Consider the following 23,114-nt stretch of genomic DNA (forward strand, 5'->3'; position numbering starts at 1 on the left):
AGCAAGGAAGCTAATCCGAGCCGGATACTACTGGCCGTCAATGATGGCCGACTCCGTGGAATTTGTCAGGAAGTGCGTCAAGTGTCAAGAAAATGCCAACTTCCATCGTGCGCCGGCCTCCGAACTCAGCTTTCTAACATCCTCCCGACCGTTCTCCCAGTGGGGAGTCGACCTTTTAGGACCTTTTCCCGTAGGCCCGGGGCAAGTCAAATACCTTATAGTCGCCATCGATTACTAGACGAAATGGATAGAAGCCGAACCGCTGGCCAGTATATCCTCGTCCAATTGCAGGAAATTCGTGTGGAGGCAAGTCATAACACGGTTTGGTATTCCGGAAGTCATCATCTCGGACAATGGGACACAGTTCACCGACAAGAAATTCACAGAATTCCTCGCCGGCCTGGGCATAAAGCAGAGATTCTCCTCGGTGGAACATCCACAGACAAACGGCCAGGTCGAATCCGCAAATAAAATCATCCTGTTAGGGCTCAAGAAACGGTTGGATAGCAAAAAGGGCGCTTGGGCCGACGAGCTCGCCTCAGTCCTGTGGTCCTACCGAACAACAGAGCAGTCCTCCACTAAAGAAACACCCTTCCGACTAACGTACGGGACAGATGCAGTAATACCAGTAGAGATCGGGGAACCGAGCCCACGACTACTCCTGAAGGGAGTAGAGGAAACTGTCGAAAAGGACCTGATAGAGGAGACCAGGGAAATGGCCCACCTGGCCGAAGCGCCACTAAAATAGAGAATGGCCTTACGTTACAATGCCAAAGCGCTCAAAAGGAAGTTCGAAGAGAACGACCTCGTTTTGAGGCGTAACGACATCGGCCCGCCCACCCCTGGGGAAGGCAAGCTGGCGGCAAACTGGGAAGGACCATACCGAGTGAAGGAGGTAATCGGAAGAGGAGCATACAAGCTAGAAAAACTCAGCGGTAAAGAGGTCCCGAGGACATGGAATGCAGATAACTTGAGAAGGTTTTATTCCTAAGCCATTTCTGTAATAGTGCTCCGACGTCCTTGATTATAATGATTAAACTTGCTCGATTTTCACATGCCATTTTTGCCTATGTTATTGCTAACCTCTTGAGCGAATTCGTGCCTATGTTATTACTAACCTTTCAAGCGACCACTTTGAAAACAAGGGTACACGGCCCCGGGACTGATCACCCCGGGAGCCCCTCAGGTCAAAAACGCGATAAACGACCTTAACAAAAAGAACGCCACAAACGGCGAACGCGAGTAAACGGAAACGAAACGACGGCAAGTAAAACAAGAAATTAAACAAACGGGTAAACGATCCCATAAACCCATAACGGGCGTTAAAAGTCGTAAGTACAAGGTTCAACAAAAGAAGAGTTCAATGGTACAAACATTATTTCTTCGACATATCAACGACCTTCCCATCCTTGATGGTCTTGAAAACACCAATTGCCGACACATCGAAGTCCGGAGCAATAACTTTCACTTGGGCTTTGAGGGCATCTTCAGTCGTGAAAATCGCGTTCTTCCCCTGCTCCCGGACCTCCTTGTGCTTCCGCTTGAACAACTCGGCCTCCTCCCGAGCAGCCTTAGCGGTCGCCATCGCGTCGTCCCGCTCTTTCTCCAGAGCGGACACCCGACCTTGCGCGGCACTTAATTGGTTTTTCAAAGTCATCTCCTGCTCCATCAAACGGGACACGGAAGCGTCGGCAGTCTTCAATTTCTCCTCTGCCGAAGTAGCCTTTTTCTGGGCGGCGTCGAGCTTACTCCCCGCTTCAACTAACCGATCCTGAAGTGTTTTAACTTGGGTTTTGTACTTGTTGTTGGCATCAACAGCAGATTCAAGTTTCCGACGAAGCGAGGCCATACCAGAAAGCTCAGATTCGGCCTTTCGGGCTATGGCCGCGCCGCGAAGGAGAGTACGATACATCCAACGAGCCTGCCCCGAGAGGTCGGTGCCGTGGAAGTGATCCTCCGTACCCGGAAGCAGCTGGGTATCTATGAACGTCCCAGCGTCGAAATTCCTCTCCATGACAGTCAAAACCCCCTCGGGACTAGATTGCGACCTCTGCCTCTTGGGAGTAGGGATGATGGACAACTCCTCCTCCTCCTCGCGACGTGATGAAGACGAGTGCCCGGTAATGGGAACCTCGGGAGGAATCGGGGGTTCGGAAGTTGGAGTGGCGACCTTCGCAGACGCTTCAACCTCGGGAGGATGCACTTCTGGAGGAGCTTCTGGAGGAGCCGTCGCCTCCTGTCCTCCGGTCTCCTCACCCGCGTCATCCTTAAGGAAAGTTTCGAACAGGTTGTCCATGCCGGTCACCTCGGTAGAAAGTCCCACTGCAGACAAATTAAGAAACAAATTAGTAAAAGCAACAATGGAACATTTAAGCAAACGTCGACACGACAAAAGAAACTCACGAATATAATCTCGAGCGGCCTCCCGATTACCCATAAGGAGGTGTGGATTCACATTGTTCCTCCCAAGAACCGCCCACAAGATGTCGGCCACCCGCCGGTCCACGGCCGACATCTTGTTGTAAGAAACTTTAATAAAGGGATTAGACCCCGCCCCGAAACTCCAATACGTCGGGATGAGGCGCTGCTTTTCTAGAGACAACCAAAAGGGGTGACGACCCTTGACCGGGCGGACCTTAAAATACTTGTCCTTGAATCCGTGGTAGGAGTCCTCGAACAAACCAAAGATCCTCCGGCCTTGGGCGGACCGAAAGGACATGAAACCTTTCTTGTGTTTCCCCTCCTTCGAAGGGTTTGTTAGACTAAAGAAAAAGAGGAAGACGTCGACAGAGGTCGGCAGCTCCAAGAACTCGCACACCATCTCTAAGCAGCGAACGGAAGCCCAGCTGTTCGGATGTAATTGAGACGGAGCCACTGAAATTCGGTTCAGGAGGTCCATCTGGAAGGAGGAAAGGGGAATGCGAACCCCTACCTGAGTGAACATGGCCTTGTAGAACCAGATCCAATCGGGAACCCGGGGGGCATTAAAGTTAATCTCATAAAGCCGCTCGTGAGGGGCAGGGACATATACGTCATAGTTCGCCTCCTCGTCGGTACCCCCACAGAGGTACTCGGCCTGGCGAAATTCCGTGAGCTCCTCCTCACCCATCTGATTGGGAGAGTTCTTGAGGTCGGAAACCACCCACCCATACGGGTCGTAACCCGCGGCGGAGCTAGATGCTCGGCTAACAACACGAGGCATACCTACAGTGGGGGCACCGTGCGGTTAGTCCGTGAGGTCGGAAGCCAAGGAAAACCTAAAGAAACCCCACGTGCCATGACCACAAGGGGGACTAAACAAAACCAAGGCCAGAACAATGGCGCAAAACCCCATGACACACCACAGATGGTAAAAATAAAACGCAAAGAAAATGCATCCATGAACAACAAAGAAAAAACAAGCACAGAAAAGATGCCCACAACAAGCATAAACAGACATGCAAGCTACCATTGAAGCAAAAAGGATGGTTACCTGGGTGATCGAGGAAGTTCGGATAAGGGCGAAAGCGCAACGATGGAAACAACTTCTGATAGTGAAAATGCAGGAAGAAGGAGTGGGCAGTGTGATCAGAAAAGCAAGAAGAAGGAAAACAAAACGTAAACTGTTTAAAACCGCTTTAGTGGAAGCGCGAAAGGCTGGGGGCAGAACAGTCTTTGCACGCGTGGGTTTTTTCAACCCTTAATGAGCATTTAATGCCCCTCGCGAGAAACGAGGCGACAAAAGAACCCCCCGAATCGCGAACGGATACAGGTAGCGCGTCCCCCACACGGACGAGCGAATTCACGACGACAAGAGGAGAAATAACTCGCCTCCAACGACCTGAACGGTCGATTAGCGGCGCGTGGGGCACTGTAACGGCCTGGCCCAACCTGCCCCGGGTTGGGCCGACCCGATGAGTAACCGACCCGAGCGGTCGGGCACGTGCGCCTTACCGCGTGACCCGGACACGCGTCCCTGCCAACTCCTCGCTACAGCTATGAGGAAGTTTCGAGGAAGCTGGGCCTGTCCTTGCGGGGCCCACCTCTGACACGGTATAAATAGGGAAGGACCTATCCTTCCCCGAGGTATGTCACCTTCACACCTGTCACATCTCCCACCTGCACACCAACTGACTTGAGCGTCTGAGTGTCTTTGCAGGTGGTACCCCCCTTGTTTTCCCAACTACTCCCGTGACGAGAGCTCGGCAACCCGGTGAATCCTAGCCCAACACTTCCTAGGTCGACGCGCTGCTGCACCCATCATTGATCACCCGACTTGTCCGGTATCCGACAACCGAACAACCATATAATATAATTGTTGTAGTTGTTCATTATATGTTCATTCTAATTGAAAATTAATTAAATAATATCATAAATAGAGGGGAGAAAAAAAGAGAGAACATTTTTACAATAATAGTGTGCGTTACAATAATTTTTTTTTTCTCTCTGGAAAATAATTTTAAATGATACCTTAAAATAAAAGCCTCATAAGGAATTATTGCCACTTGATACATACTGAGAAAATGATTGATTGTGAACCTCTACATGTATATTTGGATCTTGGTAACCTCTAGATTCTAGAAGAAGGTATATATACGGTTTATTTGAGAAATTTTAAAAGTTATTTTTTTGAGATTTTGATTTATAAAAAATAATAGTATTATTTGGTATAACTTTTAAAATTAAATTATAATTTTTTAAGAAGTGATTAAGTAGTGTTTATAAAAAAATAAAAAATATTTTTTAATAATAAAAAAAATTTTATCATATTTTTTTAAAAATAAATATTTTTAAAACAAAAAAATCAAATATAAAATTAATTTTTTTATAAATTATTTTTAATATAAAAATTTATTGTTTAAACTCTTTTTTTAAAAAAAAATTAATTAAATTTTTTATCCAAATTAAACTTTAATATTTTAAAAATAAAATCTACCGTAAATTACACTTGACATTCCCAAGATTTACCTTTTCCAAATATTACACTTAAAGAACTTTATTTTGTGTTAATGTAATTAACAAATTTTTATACATTTCTTCTCACCTCTTGCATATCTTTAAAAAAAAATTGTTTAATTCAATTGAAATAACAAAAATGTTTTTCGTAACAAAACTAGAAGAAAAGAAGATTGTAATTATCCTCTGACTGTTAATTCTCTATGCATAGAGAATTATATATTGACGGGGTTGAAAATAATTTTAATTTTCACAACTTATTTTTTGGTTATTTCAATTTAATGGTACATAAAGACAAAATTAGCTACTAATTGGTGATTATATAGAAATATATATTTGGTATTCATGAAAAAGCTTGATTGTATTATTATAAAAAAGTAATTATTCTATTATGATAAATTTAATTTTATTTGTTAATTATTTTGTTAAAAATCTGTAAAATGACATGTATATAAATAAATACATAATAGTAATTTTTAGTATTTATGGAGTATTTTTAATATTGTATATTTTTCTTATAGAAAATATTATATATAGTTTTAAATTTGATTTTACTGATTTATTATTTTGTTAAAAAAATGTAAAATAACATATGTCGACTAATTTAGTGAATGGTTTTTGGAGTTTATGGAATACTTTTAATATTATATATTAATCTTCAAGAAAATTATTATATATTTTTGATAAAATCAAGAAGTGAGTGTAATTTATCTTAAAATTTATAATATAGTGGGCATTTAAAATTGGGACTAGATGCATTTTTTTTACATATTCTTCAATTCGATAAGTTTAGAATTAATTTATTATAGATGTGAATTTTATTTAAGAGTAATTTGCTGCTAATTAATAAATTTTATATGCACAAAATAAAATTTAAACTTTTAATATTTATTTAAAGCGGCAAGAGAGCAGCACATACATGCTATCCCAAGGTGTTTTTATATGAAATGTTTTAGTTGATAGTGTTGGACATGTGAATATGAAAATCTAGGAAGAGTTGGACTTGGAAGTTAACCAAAACCACCTTATGTTATGGCTTTATGCTTTCACGTGCAGATTATTATGTCTGACCAACTCAAGGACAAAGATAAAAAGTAAAGTGGGCTAATATAATTCACACTCCTATTTAAAAGAAAAAAAAAATTCATCAATTGTTAAAAAAAAACACTAGCCAATAATAATATAGATACATATATAAATTATAATATATTATATAATATGCATATATTTTTATTTAAAAATATAATTCTAATAAAATAGAATCTCACATGTAGTTGTCTTTATGTGAAGTTGATAATTAAAAATAATTAATTAACAATTTAGTCAAACATGTCAAATTATCTAATAGTTTTTAGCTATTATCTTCACGTAAAAATAACTGTATCTAAATTTTTACTTTCTAATAAAATACATATTTCAATAAATAAATTAACAAATAAAAGTAAAAAAATTTCCTTTTCTTTAACATGTTCTGCTTATGAAAATACCTTCAAAGCAAAAGGGAAAGAAAATATACATCCACTCTAAGTTGAAGCTATTAATATAAGATTTAAGACTTGTACACAACAAATTAACAAACTTTCTATTATTACATGATTAGATTAGAGCATGCCACCTACTTATAACTAAAACAATGCATTCTTAGACATATATGTTTCTAAGAGTTATGAATGACTCTAACTTGTGATGTGATATGTAGGTTAAAATCAAGATGTATACTTACCAATTTATTTATTAATTTTTATTGTTTAAATTTTATTTTATTTAATGTATTAAAAGTTCAAAATTTTACATATCCAATATACACTTTAAAAAAATTAATATTCTTATAACACTAATTAGAGAGGTTAAACAAACAATAAATAATTTTATTTGGTTGGTTATGCTTCTACGCAAATTCTAAAAAGTGCTCCTTTTAAAATTTAAATTCATGAACCTGCTCTTAGCCATAGCTAATAAATTATTAAACCTTCCCTCCTATAAATATTTGACATATAGCTTCACTCATTCATTCACACACACCTCAAAATTCAAAAACAAATATTAAAGTGCTTTTTATTTTTCTCTTAGTACTTGAAGAATCTCCTCTTGAAAGATAATAACATGAGGATAGAAGTAATAATTAAGACCCTCTTTTTATGCAATTTTTTTTATTAAACTTTACTATATATTTTTATTTGTATATTTTATTATTTTATTACATGTTTGATTTTGCAGGGTATGAGGCTAGTTTGTGGTTTGATTGTGGTGATTGTGTTGCTGAATTCAAAGAAAAGTGAGAGCAGAAGATCAAAGATTGGTTCTAGAAGCAATTCATTTGAGTACAATGCTATAAACTGCAGAGCACACAGTGCATCATTGGTTGATTATGGAGGAGTTGGTGATGGAAAAACATCAAACACAAAGGCATTTGAAAATGCAATCAGAAAACTGAGTGAGTATGAATCCAAAGGTGGTGCTCAGCTCTACGTTCCTGCTGGAAAATGGCTCACTGGAAGCTTCAATCTCATTAGTCACTTCACTTTGTATTTGCATCAAGATGCTGTTCTTCTTGCTTCTCAGGTACCTTCTTTTTTGTTTTACTTGAATGTTTGCACGATGAGTGTTAGGGACAGTAACTTTTGTGATTTGTAGTCATCAATAATGTTTTTAATAGTGTGAAATTTCATCTAATGATATGGGATTACTCACTTTTCTTTTTCTGATTACAGGCCAGAATTTAATAAAGTTGCTGCTCCTAAACTTTTTCTTTTGCATAAACTTTCTCTTTTGTCTTTATTTATTGTAAGCTGAAATTCTTTTTTTCAGAGTGAACAAAGATTGAATTTTAAACTTTTAGATTATAGAATGTGATAGCTACTCTTTCCAAAAAATAGAAAAAGCGTATGAATGTTATATCCTTAACACCAATTATTAAATGAAGTTTAAAAACATTTTAGAAGGATGTCATAATGAAAAGTATTAAGATAATGAATCCATAAAATTTTACTCTTTCCAAATATATGTTATTTGTTTAATCTAAATTGAAGTATGTGGGATTAAATTATGAGAAATATTCAAGAGCTATAACTTTTAATTAATAAACTGATGATAAAAAATAATAAATTCTAGAAATTTTCTAACATTTTTCTTAAATTATACTCCAAGAATTATTGTATTAGAGCTGATCCATGTCATAATCATTCTTTGATAACTAAATAAGTAAATAACTACACTTTTTTTTATGAGATTAGGGCTTGATTGATATCATTTATTTTCTGTCTTCTCTGTTTATTTTAATTTTTAATGACTAAATAAACAAAGATACTAGGTTCCTTAGCTTATATATGATCTCAAGCATAAACAATTTATATCAAAGCCTGCTTTATGCAAAAAAAAAATGATAATAATAAAAAAAACTTATTCCCTAATAATGCTTTTGTTCCACTTAGTTGGCCTCATCTGCCATTTCTTTCTACAATCCCTTTTGAAAAACATGGCAAGCACTATTTCCCAACTCTGACATGAAACAAAACAATGTAACCACCACTATGTCTTATTGAGAAATGGAATAAATTAGGAAGTAACTAATACTCTAAACTTTGATTACTTGCATGCTGGAAAACAAATTTATTTTAAAATAATTATCAATTTAAAACATGTCTAGAATTTCTTGAGTGTCATTAAGGATAAGTAATGTTGTTAATTAATTCATGAGAACAACTGAAAACACTAGCTATAGTTCGACAGAACAAAACGCCGTCTGTGGGGATCGAACCCACGACCACGTGGTTAAAAGCCACGCGCTCTACCGCTGAGCTAAGACGGCTACACATTTAATTATTGTTTACCAATATTAGAATAGTAAATGAATTTTATGAGCCAAACGAAAATATTTAATAATAAAAAAATATTAGTCAAATTTATTATTTTTAATTGTATTTAATTGTCACAGATATATCTCCAACCATTATATATAACCATGAGAAACCTCTCCATTTAAATTATTTTTATATGTGAATATAGTTTGTATTTAATTTTGATGCGCTGACTGTGTAAAATGTTTTATATAGTTGTACAATTACATCCGTCTTTTTAAATGATCATTCATGTGGTCAATTAAAATAGTAATGACTTTTGATGATGTCGCGTTACATGATTGAATGCACGTGTAAAATTACTTTAGAATGACCGTGCATCAAAATTAAATTCATATAATTTACTTAATGGAATTTTGATTTGTATTAATATATTGAGTTAGGATATGAATGAGTGGCCTGTGATCAAACCACTACCATCTTATGGAAGAGGAAGAGATGCTGCAGCTGGAAGATACACCAGCCTCATATTTGGAACAAACCTCACTGATGTCATTATCACAGGTATGAAAAAAAGAAAAAGTTGTATAGGGAAAACAATAATAATCAAACTATTAGTTCAGAGCTGGTGAAAAGTTTCATCTAACACATGTTCTATTCTTCAAAATGTTTGAATTCTACTTTAATTTCCACAGTTCACTACTTGACTATACATTATATATTTATTAGCCTTTTTTAGTTTTTCAATTACATTTTGTACTTGTTCATTTTAGTCAAGTACTTTTGATTAGGTATCCAGCTTATATTTAAAGTCAATATTGTCTCTCTTAGGTAACCTACTCTCATATTCAAATAACTGGTTAGTTATTTCAAGAGCATGGAAGTAAGTTATTGATATGATAAACGGTTAACAATGTCATAAACAATGCAATGAGACTGAGATATCTTAATAAATTTGATGTGCTACATGTTGCTTCTAAGTTCCTATTTTTTATTTTTAATTATTAAAAAAAACTAATTTGTTGGATACATACATATAATGCATTCTTTTTCTTTTGGTTATGTGATAAATTAGTCATATCAACTTTTATGTATTATTTAAAATTAAGTTTAATTATTTATTAAGTAGAGTGACAAATAAATCTCTAAAGATTTATCTTTTGGACAGATTACTCCCTAAAAAAAATATCAGTAAAGTCTAATCATAAGAATTAATTTAAAGGTAGTGTATTCACATTTGCTATCCTAAAAGATTTTATTGATATTTTTTTAAGAATTAATCTAATTAAAATATAAATTCTGAGGGGTTTATTTGTCACTTTACTCTTATTTATTTATACACCTATCAAATTTTAAGGAAAAAAAAACTATATGATTGTCCAATTAGATGTTTGTATTTGTTAGACTTTTAGAATACTGAATAGTTAGTTGAATCAAACACTTTTCTTTATTTAACAATACATGGTTATATATTTATATAAAACTTTTTTATATTGATAGCATATGCAAAATAAATCCTTTGAAATTTACCTATGATTTGTTTACTGTAATTCAGATGATTAAAAAGTATGAATTAAATAATTTTATCATGATAGTGACTAATCTTACAAATGAAATGATTATGAACACTTGTGGTGGTAACAGGAGACAATGGCACCATAGATGGTCAAGGTGCATTTTGGTGGCAACAATTTCACAAGAAAAAATTGAAATACACTCGCCCTTACTTAATTGAATTAATGTTCTCAGACAATATTCAAATCTCAAATCTAACACTCCTAAATTCACCATCATGGCATGTTCATCCAACTTATAGCAGGTAATAATCATAATAATAATAATCCTATCCTTGTCATATAGTTATTAGTTCATATATATGCTCACATTATTCAAATTAAAGTCTTAAAAGCATTTCAAAATCACATTTGAGTTTTTGACTTTTGTGACACCATCATAATAACAACTACTATTGATTCCTTTTTCCAATTTCAAAACTAACAATAAAGTTTCCAACACTATACAGCAACATTATTATTAAAGGCATCACCATCAATGCTCCTGTCACATCTCCAAACACTGATGGAATTAACCCAGGCAAGCATATATATGAACATTACTATTATTGGACTAAAGAAAATTGAAATAAGTATTTTCTGTAAAATTTAAACATATAGTTTTAATCCTTTCCATTAATATGCCTATGTTAACTGTTGATGTGTGCTAGACAGTTTAGTTGCATTAACAGTTAACAGAAACAAACTAAGAGTACCTAAACAAATCATATAGAATATAGATTAATAAAATTTTCTCTTTCCTTTTGTTGATTTTTTTCCTATTCTTAGATTCTTGCACAAACACCAGAATTGAAGATTGCTACATAGTTTCTGGAGATGATTGTGTAGCAGTGAAGAGTGGCTGGGATGAATATGGAATAAAGTTTGGTATGCCAACAAAACAACTTGCAATTAGAAGACTCACTTGCATTTCACCATACAGTGCTACCATTGCCTTAGGAAGTGAAATGTCCGGCGGAATCGAAGACGTTAGAGCCGAAGACATCACGGCGATCAACACAGAATCCGGTGTCAGGATCAAGACGGCTGTAGGGAGAGGAGGGTATGTTAAGGACATCTATGTCAAAAGAATGTACCTTCACACAATGAAATGGGCATTCTGGATGACTGGTAACTATGGCTCCCATGCTGATAGCCACTATGATCCGAATGCATTGCCTGAGATCAAAGGTATCAACTATAGAGATGTTGTTGCTGAGAATGTGAGCATGGCTGCAAGATTGGAAGGGATATCTAAAGACCCTTTTACTGGAATTTGCATGGCCAATGTCACAATTGGTTTGGCTGCAAAGCATAAGAAGCAGCCATGGACTTGCACTGATATTCAAGGGGTTACTAGTGGTGTGACTCCTCAACCATGTGATTTGTTACCTGATCAGGGTCCAAAGAAGATCACAGCTTGTGATTTTCCACCTGAGAATTTACCTATTGATATGGTGGAACTCAAGAAATGTAGTTACACCATGAAACATGCATAAGCATAACACATGAAACATGCTACCTATTTATTATTTATATATCTCTAGTCCTTCCTAGTTATTATTTGCTCAAGTTGTGAAATGAACTCTGTTAAACTATGTCATTTAAAGAGTTTCTTTAACTTCTTTGTTTTTCCCATCTTCAACTTTATTTATGTTCAATGCTAACATTCAAAGTTATCAAAACTCTCGAATTAACTCGTAAACTCATAGCTTTACAAGGTTCAGTCCTCATGAAGCATACAAATTACGAGTTTAGGTAAACTTTTGAGTTTAATTACCTTGCTAACATCAATAAAAACTTTTCTACAGACTTCTTTTCCTTAAGCAACAATATTTATTTTTATTTTCTTTCAAATATTTTGGACAATAACAAAGTAACAAACCCTTACACTTTATGACATACAGTTAGATATTATTATCAGTTTCTGTAACCAAAGCTTAAAGGATCTTGTGTATATTCTCCTCATCTAGCAGTAACAGTTCAGTAAATCAAAGTATGGTCCCTAAGTCTATGCTAAACCTTCTAGTAATGTTGGGCATCTTTTGATCCTTTCCGCATAGTATCTCACAATGAATCTTAGTATCTCCAATATGTTTCAAATCATGTAGAGATCTTCAACTTTTCAAGTAGTCTCATATCATAGCTCTTAAAAGGAGTCATCAAGTATTTCAGTCACTATGCATATACAACAGTTAATGCAAGCTTTCAGTAAATTGGTGGATCAGGATTGAACTTCAAAGATTCTCTCCAGATGAGTTCCTTGATGTCTTCTTCAGTGAATGACGGTTGCTCAAAGTCGAAACTGAACGGTCTTAGACAAACAGGTTCCTCATTAATATCATGGAGTGGTGCCATGTAAGGATGGCACAAAGCTTCATCAACTGTAAAGTATCAAAAGTAACTAGTAACATCAATAAAAATACAGACAATGAAATCCTGTCATATACAAAAGCCTAAAAATCATTTTGAACATTAATGAATTCACAATTATTTGCATGTTCTTTTACCTGTAATGCGCTTGCTTGGATCAAAGATGAGCATCTTTTCTAGCAAATCAATGGCACCAGCAGAAATGTTGGGAAATTTAGCAGAAAAATTTTGCTTTGGACATTGTGGAAGCTGTTTTACATATCTACGAGCATTATCACTTCGAAGAAATCCGAGGCTGGCATCGTCAGGTGAACCTACCAGCTTTAAGAAAGCAACAGAAACTTTGTCATAATTGAGCTAATTTTAAATCAACATGATAAGGTCTGAAAAATGATCAAAAGATTAAGGCAGTGATGCCGTATTGACACATAAATTGACAATCATTTCAAGTTATAGAATAAGAACTCTAAATTACATATGATACAAAGGTAAAATCTAAAATGAAAAAACAAGAACAAGAAATTCAAACACAAATATAATCAGTCTCAAAAGATTGTGTTAGCAATTCAAGAGTTAGCAGTAAAAGGTTTCATTCAAGATATCTAGTTAATACCTCTGTGATCAGTCTCAGCTGATGAACATAATCTCTCCCCGGAAAGAGGGGCTGCCTTGTCATGATTTCACCGAGTATGCAACCAACCGACCATATATCAATAGCTGCTGTATATTCAGAACAGTTAAGAAGCAACTCCGGAGCTCGATACCATCGAGTAACCACATACTCGGTCATAAAATCAGTTTCAGAGGTAGTTCTAGCAAGACCAAAGTCTGCAATCTTAAGGTCACAATTGGCATTCAGTAGCAAGTTACTAGGCTTTAGATCACGGTGCAAAACATTCGCCGAATGTACATATTTGAGCCCTCGTAACAACTGATATAGAAAATACTGCAAACAAAAATTGTATAAATAGCCTTAAATATTAAGTCTAATATGCTATAGAGGTCATACCATAACATATGGGATAGAGCAATTCACTGTAATACTGTAATAGGTGATGTATGACACAGTACCTATTATATTATATGTCCTCCAAGGATCTCCATAGATTTTCAGAGCACATTTTAAATAATAAATACATGTGGCTATATACTCTCACGAATGACAATTACCATATACGCTTGTTTGTTGTTATCATTCAAAAGACAGACTCAAGATAGGAGCCTAATAACTGATGAAAACCAAAGCATAATGGTTCTATAGATTGAAAGTTTCAAGTTTGTAATAACAATGGATTCATGTACAAGAAAAAAAGACCAATAAACAAGCTATAAGATGGTAAAAAAAAATATAAGTAACTCATATTTCATAAGTTAGTAATCAACTAATCAGGCAAGTCAACTGAAGAGTAATAAACTACTCAAGACATTAATTGAATGAAAAGGTCATTCAATTCAACTAGGAGCACCTGAACTAGGTATTCATTAAAAATTAGATGCCAAATAAACATTTCGAGTGCTGACCCGACAATGATCATCAGTCAACGGTTGATTGGAACGTATTATTTGATGTAGATCTGTGTCCATTAACTCAGAAACAATGTAAACATCGTTGAAGTTCTCCTTCTGTGGAGGTCGAATAATATCCTTAATGGACATCACCTTCAATGCAGAAAATAACTGATAAGCGAAGCAGTCTATTTTGCAAATTGAACACCAATGAAGATTTTAAAATCAAAGCCAAGAGGGAAAAAACTAAAAAACATAACAAATTACATTTTCATGATCCATGTGCCGAAGAAGCTTAATTTCTCTTAAGGTCCTTTTGGCATCTATTCTGTTGTCAAATGCATTGCCAACCTTCTTAATGGCAACTTCCTCACCTGTCTCGGCATTTACAGCAGCACTTCAAGGCAATTAAAAACAAAAATGTTCCTTAAATTGTTTGTAACATTAACTATCCAAACATCAAACTATAATAAGCCATGCACAACATATCAGCATTCAGCAGCACCTATGCATACAAACTCAGAGGTACCAGAATATGTTCCTATCTCATTTTCAACTTTCATTCGGGCAGATTCGCAGAAAAGGAAATTCGAAGCCACAAAAAAATGGATGATATTAGCTATGATTACATCACTTTGATGGCACCAACCATATAACAAGATTATCTAAGAGAAAAATCAAACTGAAAATCAGAAACAGATTTTAGAGTAACAATCATCTCATTTTAACAACCCACATAATGATCTAGCTCAGGATTCTCAGTCAAAAATCAAAACCTGACACATTCATGGCCACAAAAATGATCATCATCACACCAAAATAACCAAATTTATTGTCTTCCTTTTTTAAAAATTCAAATCTCTAAATCAACAAACAGATATTCTCATTCATGAATTTCATGCCTAACATCAACTTCACTAAACACTAAAATGACAAGAAATCCGGGAAATAAAACAATCAACCACCCACCAACTAACAAATAGCAGTTAACTTCCATTCCTAAATCTAAATCAACTAACCTACAAAAGGTTTGATTAGCATTACAAGCTAAGGTGTTCCAAAATCAGAAGATGCAAGTTAAAATTTAAAAACACACTTCAAATATAAGAACTACCCCTTTCACAAAATAATACAAAAACAGAAGCAAAACAATGAATTGAACTTAAAAAATAAAGAAAAAAGAGCTATTTTTTATGGTTTCTTTTGCTTACTCACCAAACAATACCATAAGCACCTCTTCCAACAGGGCGAATAGGAGGGACATACTTTGTAGAAACCTCAAAGAGGTTGCCATAGATGTTGTACTGAACATAGCGTCCACCATGAGTGGCTACACCTCGTATGCTATGCTCAGCTGAATCAACAGACATCTCTCTATGACTATCACTATGAGATCTTCAAAATTCAGAGACCAAAACCAAAAATGGAGAAATGGGAAGAGACCCAATATAGAAAAGGGGGTTCAGAGCAAGAAAGGAGCTAACTTTGAGGATTTTGGCGACAACAGAGGAAAGAGAAACAAGACTAGTCAAACTTGTCTAAATTATTTTTGGTGAAATAATTATTTTTCCTCAAATCTTAACTCATGTCTTAGTATTTTTTCTAATTATTTTTTTTATCTAGAATTTTTTTATAAAAATATCTTAGACATTATTTTAGTATTTTTTCCATGTCTAAATAATGTCTTAGAATGTGGATATAATACATACATTTTAATATTTTGTCATGTGGTTTCTATAAAGGATATTAATGTTATATTTACAAAATAAAAAATAGTTAGTGCTATATATAACTTAAATACTGTAAATAAATTTAATTTTTTGTGAGTAAAATAATGTTATGTACTATATCTTTTAATTTCAAGGAAAATTAGATTAACTAATCTATATATAAATATTAAAAGATATTATAGAATTTGTTAATAAAATAATTGGAATTTCATTTAATACATATTTTTTAGTTTCATCACAAAAAATTATTGATAATGTCTCCACAATTTGTAATTATTAACATGTATATATATATATCAACAATGTTGGAGCCTCTTGAAGTGGACACACTTGTCTGAACCCGTGATTCAGTAATCAAACTTTTTTTTTAAACTGTTTTTTTTTTTTTTTTAAGACTTGTCTTTCTCATGAACATTGTTTTTATGGTGTGTTGTCTGTGATTTCTTCATTATGGCCTTCAGGTTTGTTTCTTATATTTCTTATCTTATGTGATAAGATCAAAAGGTTAATGAATATCATGTTGCTTCACAAGTTGATACTGTTTGTTTAATCTGTTTATTACTCCTTTTATCTCAAGCAAGCTTTTAATTGAATAAAGAAAAACAGTGTTACTGAAGTTGAATTAGTCCAACAATATGCTTACTTATTGATAAAACATAGAATCTTAAATTTATAAACAATCACTTTTTCTCTTAAAAGATGGAGTGAGACTAAACCTGAGATTGTAACTTGCAAGCATGTAAAAAGGTTACCAAAATTGAAAAGTACACAGAATTACTGATAGTTTAGACTCTAGAATGAGTGGAGTCAATATAGGCTTGCGGATGAGAGGGTTTCTATGATCTTTCCAAATGGTCTTGGTCAATTGTTTAGGGTTGATCTTGCGTGCAAGTTGTGCAAATATTCCTCAGGAGATTCTTATTTTATTTTCACTGTAATTTACATTTGATCTAGTTGTGCAGTTATCTTTTTTAATCCCTTATGTTAATTTAATCCAAACCAGATATAACAGCACACCTCATTATTTTAGTTCCTTCTTACACTCTTTAACAGTCTGCTACTCTGCTAAGAAGAGTTCTCTATTTCTGAACTTCTTGAGTCTTCAAAAATGAGATGTAAGAATTTATGAATACATAAAAATAGAGGGTATAACAGAAAAAGGATAGAAGCAAGGCAAAGCAATATACTTGTCCTTGCATAATACCTAATTATAAAATTAAAATACTATTCAAAAGTAATTAGTAGGAAGTGTAACTAATATTACATTACATGTTCAATTGTTTATTACATAATACATATCTACAAACACACACATCACAGTGTAACACACAAGCAGTAGCTTAGGCAAAATAACACTTTCAATATATATTTTAACTGCTTTGATATTACACAGAACAACTCAGGTACACATTTCACCTTAATAATACTACACTATAATCTAATATAACTTGCACAATCTTAACCAAACCAAACAAAACCTGATAAACACTACAATTCTAAAACCACAAAACAAAAAAGAAAAACCCCACACTATACATACACCAAAGTTAGTCTGCTGCATGATTAGTGCACTAGCTGATCTACCTTACTCCCATGTACTCTCTCATTTACAATTTTATCTGGCCTCAAATTTGACAACAAAGTGTCACGGCTAGTTAGAACTACTTGGAAGAATCCATCCACCTCCTTAGCAAGAAGATCTAGTCCTTGTGAAAGATTCCCTGATGCATTGCTCAACTTGTGAACATTATGTTGATATGATTCCATCTTCACTGTATCTACACTACCCTGGATTATAGGGTACAATTCCTTCACGGAGGCATCAATAGCTTCCAACTCATTCAACACAGAAAATCTGCCACTGGAAAATCTAACTCTAATTTCCTCATTTACAAAAGTCTGCAAACTTCTGAATGCTGGAGCCCAGGAATACACGTCAGCGACATCCAAGTTCAGCAACTTCTTTGGTGAGGCTGAGAAAGCTGCGGCAAACACGCTGCAAACAAACACTGTCTGCACCTTGACTCCATACATGGCTTGCATCAAGGCCTTACCCTTGGCAGAATTTTTAACCTTGGGCAGATCAAGTGATCCCACAAGATCATCCAAAACGGTAAGACATTTCTCAATTCTGGGGTTCCTAGAATTAGTAAGCTGCCTCCAGCTATCAAGTGACGAACAAGCACGAATAAAATGCTTTGGAGATGCAGACTCCAAACTATGCAGCGCACACTTAACTGAAAGATTAGATTGGTTCAGACGTGAGATCTCAGAGCTAAATGCATTGCAAATATCTAGCAACTTCACACTTATGTCCAAGTACACATCCTTCCATTTGTCGTCCCAGTCAGTCACAGGCAGCTTGAGATCTGCTATAAGGGTTAGTACATCACTATGAGTTTCACGAATCGATGCCATAGCTGATGTCATCCAAGTGAAGCTGAGGATTTCATCCTTGCTTTTGGGTGTGAGCTTTCTCAGCCGCTCAGCCAACTTTGCCTCAAACTCGTGTAATATTGTTAGTTGTTGTGGAGACAGGCGAGATCCTTTAGGTGATATCATCCGAAAAGGATTACCAAAGGGGAAAAAGGATTTGTTAGGGTGTGGATCCTGTGCACGGCTCATTTCTATGGTTTACTGCAACAAAAGAGACAGTAAAATCAAATTTGATGTAACAAGGTATGATAGCATTGAACATACTCACTTGAATTAACAAGTTATACCATAACAAATTGGGGCAAATTCCAAAGTTTCCCATTTTTAAAGAGACGGAATAATCCAAAGATACAAGGTAAATCACAAATTACTAACCAAAAAGCAGGCTGACTCAGAACAAAGAACCTTAAAAATTAAAATAGATTTTTTTTTTAATTTATAAATAAAAACCCCCAAAATTTTCCATCAAAACTGTTCCTCCTTGAAAACCTTTAAATTTCCCATGACCTAGTTCAGATCCAAACCTAAAAACTACAAAGATCCAGAGAACCACAGCAAAAATCATCAATAGAACTATAAAATTCCCAAAAAATATAATCAAAAACAAAATTTACCAACCACAAAAAAAGTCAAACTACATGAACCTTATCAAATCCTTTCAGATCTAGGAGCAATCAACCAACCAAACCAAAGAAAATCACCAATTATAACATCAATTCAAAAGTAAGAAGAAAAATTAACAACCCTAATTCCAGTCATGTTCCCAAAAATGATATTTCCAGTTTTAAAAACAGAAAAATCCCTTTTTAGCATGAAATGAAGAAGCAAAGAGCAAAAGACGTTACCTGGGGAGAAAAACTAAAGGAGAGTGAAAGAAAAAAACGGGTTTCGGTTTTGAAGTTGGGAGTTTTTGTTGGTCTCTGTTTTTAGGGTTCAGAGTTTAGACACCGATTCTCGCTTTGTGGTAGATGAAAACGGGGTTGGTCATGATAAAGATACGATGCTGTGCTTGATTTTTTTGTCGAGTGGGGAAACGTGGAGATATTCCATTGGTCTGTCATGGTTTCGCGTAAATTTATTTATATTTTTTTATGTCATTTTTTCAACGCGTTCATTGAGTGTGTTTAGCCAGGTTCTGGGTTGGTGGCTTGGTGGCTTGGTGCTGTTATGTGGTGTATGATAGGTTATTCTATATCCTAGAAACTTCTTAATATTTATCTCTCTCATTTTAAACCCATGATTATTATTTTGCTTTAGAGTTTAGACCATGATTTTTGCATGCTTTATTTTTCTCATCTTATTAGACTATGCATATTTGTGTTCAAATAAAACCGAGCTAAATTTGACTCAAATTGACTGGGTCCAAGTGTTGTTTTTTCGGTTGGATCAGACCATGAGCATGATCTATATCCTAACTATCATCTTGGGCCGTACCAGAGTTTTTGTCCAAGTTCATAAAGTATTTTGGGCTTTCTTGAATTTTTGGTATCATTTGATGGGTTAGGCCCATCTCACCTAATTATTATTCTTAGACGGTAGTTCTGGTTAGAATATAAAAGGATTCCGAATCCATAATAAAATAAAAAAGGATAAAAGATTGATTTTGTTTTGTTTTGCATGAGATAAAATCAGTTTTAAGAATTAAATTTAAATTAATTTATTTGATTTGCTGATACGTTTAAATCGAAAAAAATAAGTTTCCAATATTATTTATGCTAACTTTATAATAGTTTGTTACGTGAGTTAGATGAGATAAAATCAGTTTTAAAATTTAAATTTAAATCAAATATTGTGATCTGATTGAATTTTTGAATTGGATTAGATTGGATTTTAATATGATTAAAAATAAATTCTAAAAAATTCTTTACAAAATTAACTAGAAATTGAGTATTCTGGGTTTATTTATGTAGAAATTCAGTGATTAAAGTAGTGAGCAAGCAAGACTACAATGGCTTGGGGTAATATTAAACTGCATCCACTTGTCCTTTTTCTTTATTTTCTCTTGTTTTGGAAATTTGATTTTTGTTCTTGTTCTTGTTCATGTATTTTACAGAAAATCAACCTCAGAATTGGTCACTAAATGCTGTATATGAAACCACAAGGATTTTATCGTTCACTGCAAAAGCACAAAGCTTCTACAAGCTTGTGTTGCTTCCAAGAGTGAGAGATTATATCAGCAAAAATCAAGAGTTGCATTATCTTTTATTTCAATCACTTGGAAGGGCATCACTTGTACCTCAAGCATTCTTCGATGGAATTGTGTTTCCACTCTATGAGGTACATATAGAATTTAATTCTTAAATGGTGACAACTTTATAAATTGTTAGATAATTCAGTCAAAATAAGTTCAGCTGAACATGTTAAGGGTGTGTTTGAATTTGTGTTGGAGAAAAGAGAAGTGCGTTTCATGTTTGACAACGTTTTTATCCTCTAAACACAGAAGTGATTTATATCTTCAAACCCACGTTTACCAAAAGTTATAAATTCTAGTTTTTCCGTTTAGCATTTTACGTTGGATTGAAATTTATGTTCTATATACCAATTATGTCCTTCATTATTCATATGTTTATTTTTTTATATAATTTTTTTTAATATTCTCTTATGCATATTATTGTTTTTTCTATAAAACTTCTAGGTTTTTTTGTTTATATGAATTCTTTTACTGTTATTTCTTTTGTATGAAATATTTTTTTACTTTTTATTATAATTTTATTAATCCTATTAGAGTATAAAGAATATTAAAAGTACTAAAAAAATATTAAAATTTATTTAAATATTTAAAATAAAATTATAAAATAACATAGAATAATTATTTAAATCCATGTCCTTTTCTACAATTTTTTATCTAAAAGTGATTTTAAATAATATAATCCAAACAATATTTAATTTACTGTAATTTTTTATCTAACTCACTTTGATCAAAATCAATTTTATATAAATTTTTGTTTACAAATGATAATCCAAACACACACTAAATCATCTAAAATTTAGAATATCATAGATGTTTTCATAAAAATAACCAATTTCTTAAATTACAAGTCCATCTTATATATATATGTATGTTGATGAAGAAAGAAAAAGAAAACAATAATGGGCCCTTTTTCATTAACGAGCTGCTCCCACGGAAAGTTCTCTATGGTCATGGAAAATGCCGCTTTATATTACGTGCACCACCTGTCTTTCTAGCAATAATAAGTTTAAATTTAAGACCCCAAGCCAAGTTTGATACATCTTTCTTTATAACGGATTCAATTAATGCTTATCTTAATGCTGTATGATTCTTCATCATATATAATTTGATATATGAATGCTTCAGTGACTACGGCAGAAGTAAAAACTATATGGTTTTATCATAGAGATTATTATTTAATTAAAAATAAAAAGTCAAATATATATATATATATATATAATCTAAGAAATTAAAAGGACTAAACAAACAAGTCATTGTTTATGCTCTAAACAATTTATACTTGTGATATGCAGTCAGGAACTTGCACCGTCAGAGAAGCGGTATATGTTGGGTCCATTTTAGAGGGGATTTTTATTCCTCCACTTGTTCACAGGTATGTTAGCTGAAGCACTCTTTATGTTAGCTGAAGCACTCTTTGAATATAAATTTAAAAATGATTATATATATACTAAAATCTGTTAAAATATAATTGTGTATAAATATATATATTATTTTATTTATATTTTATATTACAATATATATTTTATATTAGTAGCTGATTTTAGTGTACACTTAAAATAATTGAATAAATGTATTAATGCCAATATTGGGTTCACTCAAACTTTTCAATTTGTTTACAGCTTTGCGTTATCGAAGTTGGCAAGCATGGAACATTCTGGCACTATAAGGTATTTCTTATTCTTTTTTTTTTATTAAAGTATCATATGTACAAAATTAAGAAGGTGACAATATATATTATAATGATAATGTTAGGAAAATAAAAAAATAGTTAGAATTTGTCTTATTTAATATTTATTAATTATTGTAACAATTAATAATTGTCTATTGTAAATATACATACATACTCAAAACAGGTGGCATAGCTTAAAATGCAGTTTGCTAAAATGTTATATTTGATGGGAAACTGCAGCTATTTTATGAAGATTTTGTTGGAGAAAGAACCTGATTTGCCTGATCCTAATCCTGATCCTGCTGTTAATGCATTAATGGATCACTTTATGAGATTTCTCACTGAAACTAGACAACTTCCTCTGTTATGGCACCAATCACTTATTGCATTTGTGCACAGGTCACTGATTCACTCTTTCTGTTCCAAGTTGTAATTATCATTCATTAGTGATGCACTTATTTGATATTTCTTTCTTTCAGGTACAAAAATCAACTACAGGACAAAAATAAAGATCGTTTAATGATTCTATTGCAAAAGCATGAACCAGTGAGTGCAGGGTCTATGATGGACTTGTTTCCTTGACTTTCAATTTTTTCCGTCATAACTCATAATTAACTGATATTAATTTCTCGTATTGCAGTTTACGCATGAGATCATTAGAGAGCTAAACGATAACTAGTTGCGTCAGACCTTCAATGAATCTTTTGAACCTGGCATACCATAATATGAAGCTAAGATATCTATACACAAGTTTATTTTTTTTATTTTTAGATATTAACAGAGTTAAGTTTTAATTTTAACAAAAATAATGTACATTTTTTTTCTTCTGTTAATGTAATAGTGGTGATTTTGCAACTTTTTTCAAAAGAAACTTATTTTTATTATGATAAAATCTTATTGAGCTGAATCTTTAAGGAGAAATTC

At 33.8% G+C, this 23,114-nt stretch overlaps 3 protein-coding genes, 1 long non-coding RNA gene and 1 other non-coding gene across 5 annotated transcripts; 2 read left to right on the plus strand and 3 right to left on the minus strand.

Moving 5' to 3' along the window:
- Window positions 1-6,896: 6,896 nt before the first annotated feature.
- On the plus strand, window positions 6,897-11,906 carry LOC130960614 (probable polygalacturonase). The gene is made up of 6 exons (XM_057886061.1): window positions 6,897-7,050; window positions 7,153-7,497; window positions 9,176-9,296; window positions 10,377-10,551; window positions 10,756-10,826; window positions 11,075-11,906. The coding sequence occupies exons 1-6, from the start codon at window positions 7,039-7,041 to the stop codon at window positions 11,782-11,784; spliced, it is 1,434 nt and encodes a 477-aa protein (XP_057742044.1). The 5' UTR covers window positions 6,897-7,038; the 3' UTR covers window positions 11,785-11,906.
- Window positions 8,672-8,743, minus strand: TRNAK-UUU (transfer RNA lysine (anticodon UUU)). Its single transcript has one exon. It is a non-coding gene; the product is annotated as a tRNA-Lys (tRNA).
- Window positions 11,907-12,098: 192 nt separating the features above from the next.
- LOC130960615 (mitogen-activated protein kinase homolog MMK2) lies at window positions 12,099-15,707 on the minus strand. The gene is made up of 6 exons (XM_057886062.1): window positions 15,380-15,707; window positions 14,432-14,561; window positions 14,180-14,317; window positions 13,272-13,604; window positions 12,796-12,979; window positions 12,099-12,669 (listed from the first exon to the last, which is right to left on the minus strand). Exons 1-6 carry the CDS (start codon window positions 15,532-15,534, stop codon window positions 12,494-12,496), a joined length of 1,116 nt encoding a protein of 371 aa, XP_057742045.1. The 5' UTR covers window positions 15,535-15,707; the 3' UTR covers window positions 12,099-12,493.
- A 1,425-nt stretch (window positions 15,708-17,132) lies between these two features.
- LOC130960970 (protein BPS1, chloroplastic-like) lies at window positions 17,133-19,417 on the minus strand. The gene is made up of 2 exons (XM_057886548.1): window positions 19,176-19,417; window positions 17,133-18,531 (listed from the first exon to the last, which is right to left on the minus strand). Exon 2 carries the CDS (start codon window positions 18,517-18,519, stop codon window positions 17,458-17,460), a length of 1,062 nt encoding a protein of 353 aa, XP_057742531.1. The 5' UTR covers window positions 18,520-18,531; window positions 19,176-19,417; the 3' UTR covers window positions 17,133-17,457.
- Window positions 19,418-22,508: 3,091 nt separating this feature from the next.
- On the plus strand, window positions 22,509-23,033 carry LOC130960947 (uncharacterized). The gene is made up of 3 exons (XR_009079303.1): window positions 22,509-22,589; window positions 22,670-22,736; window positions 22,831-23,033. It is a non-coding gene; the product is annotated as an uncharacterized LOC130960947 (long non-coding RNA).
- The last annotated feature ends 81 nt before the right edge of the window (window positions 23,034-23,114 follow it).

This window comes from Arachis stenosperma, chromosome 2 (genome assembly GCF_014773155.1).
Source record: "Arachis stenosperma cultivar V10309 chromosome 2, arast.V10309.gnm1.PFL2, whole genome shotgun sequence".
NCBI classification, from domain to species: Eukaryota; Viridiplantae; Streptophyta; class Magnoliopsida; order Fabales; family Fabaceae; genus Arachis; species Arachis stenosperma.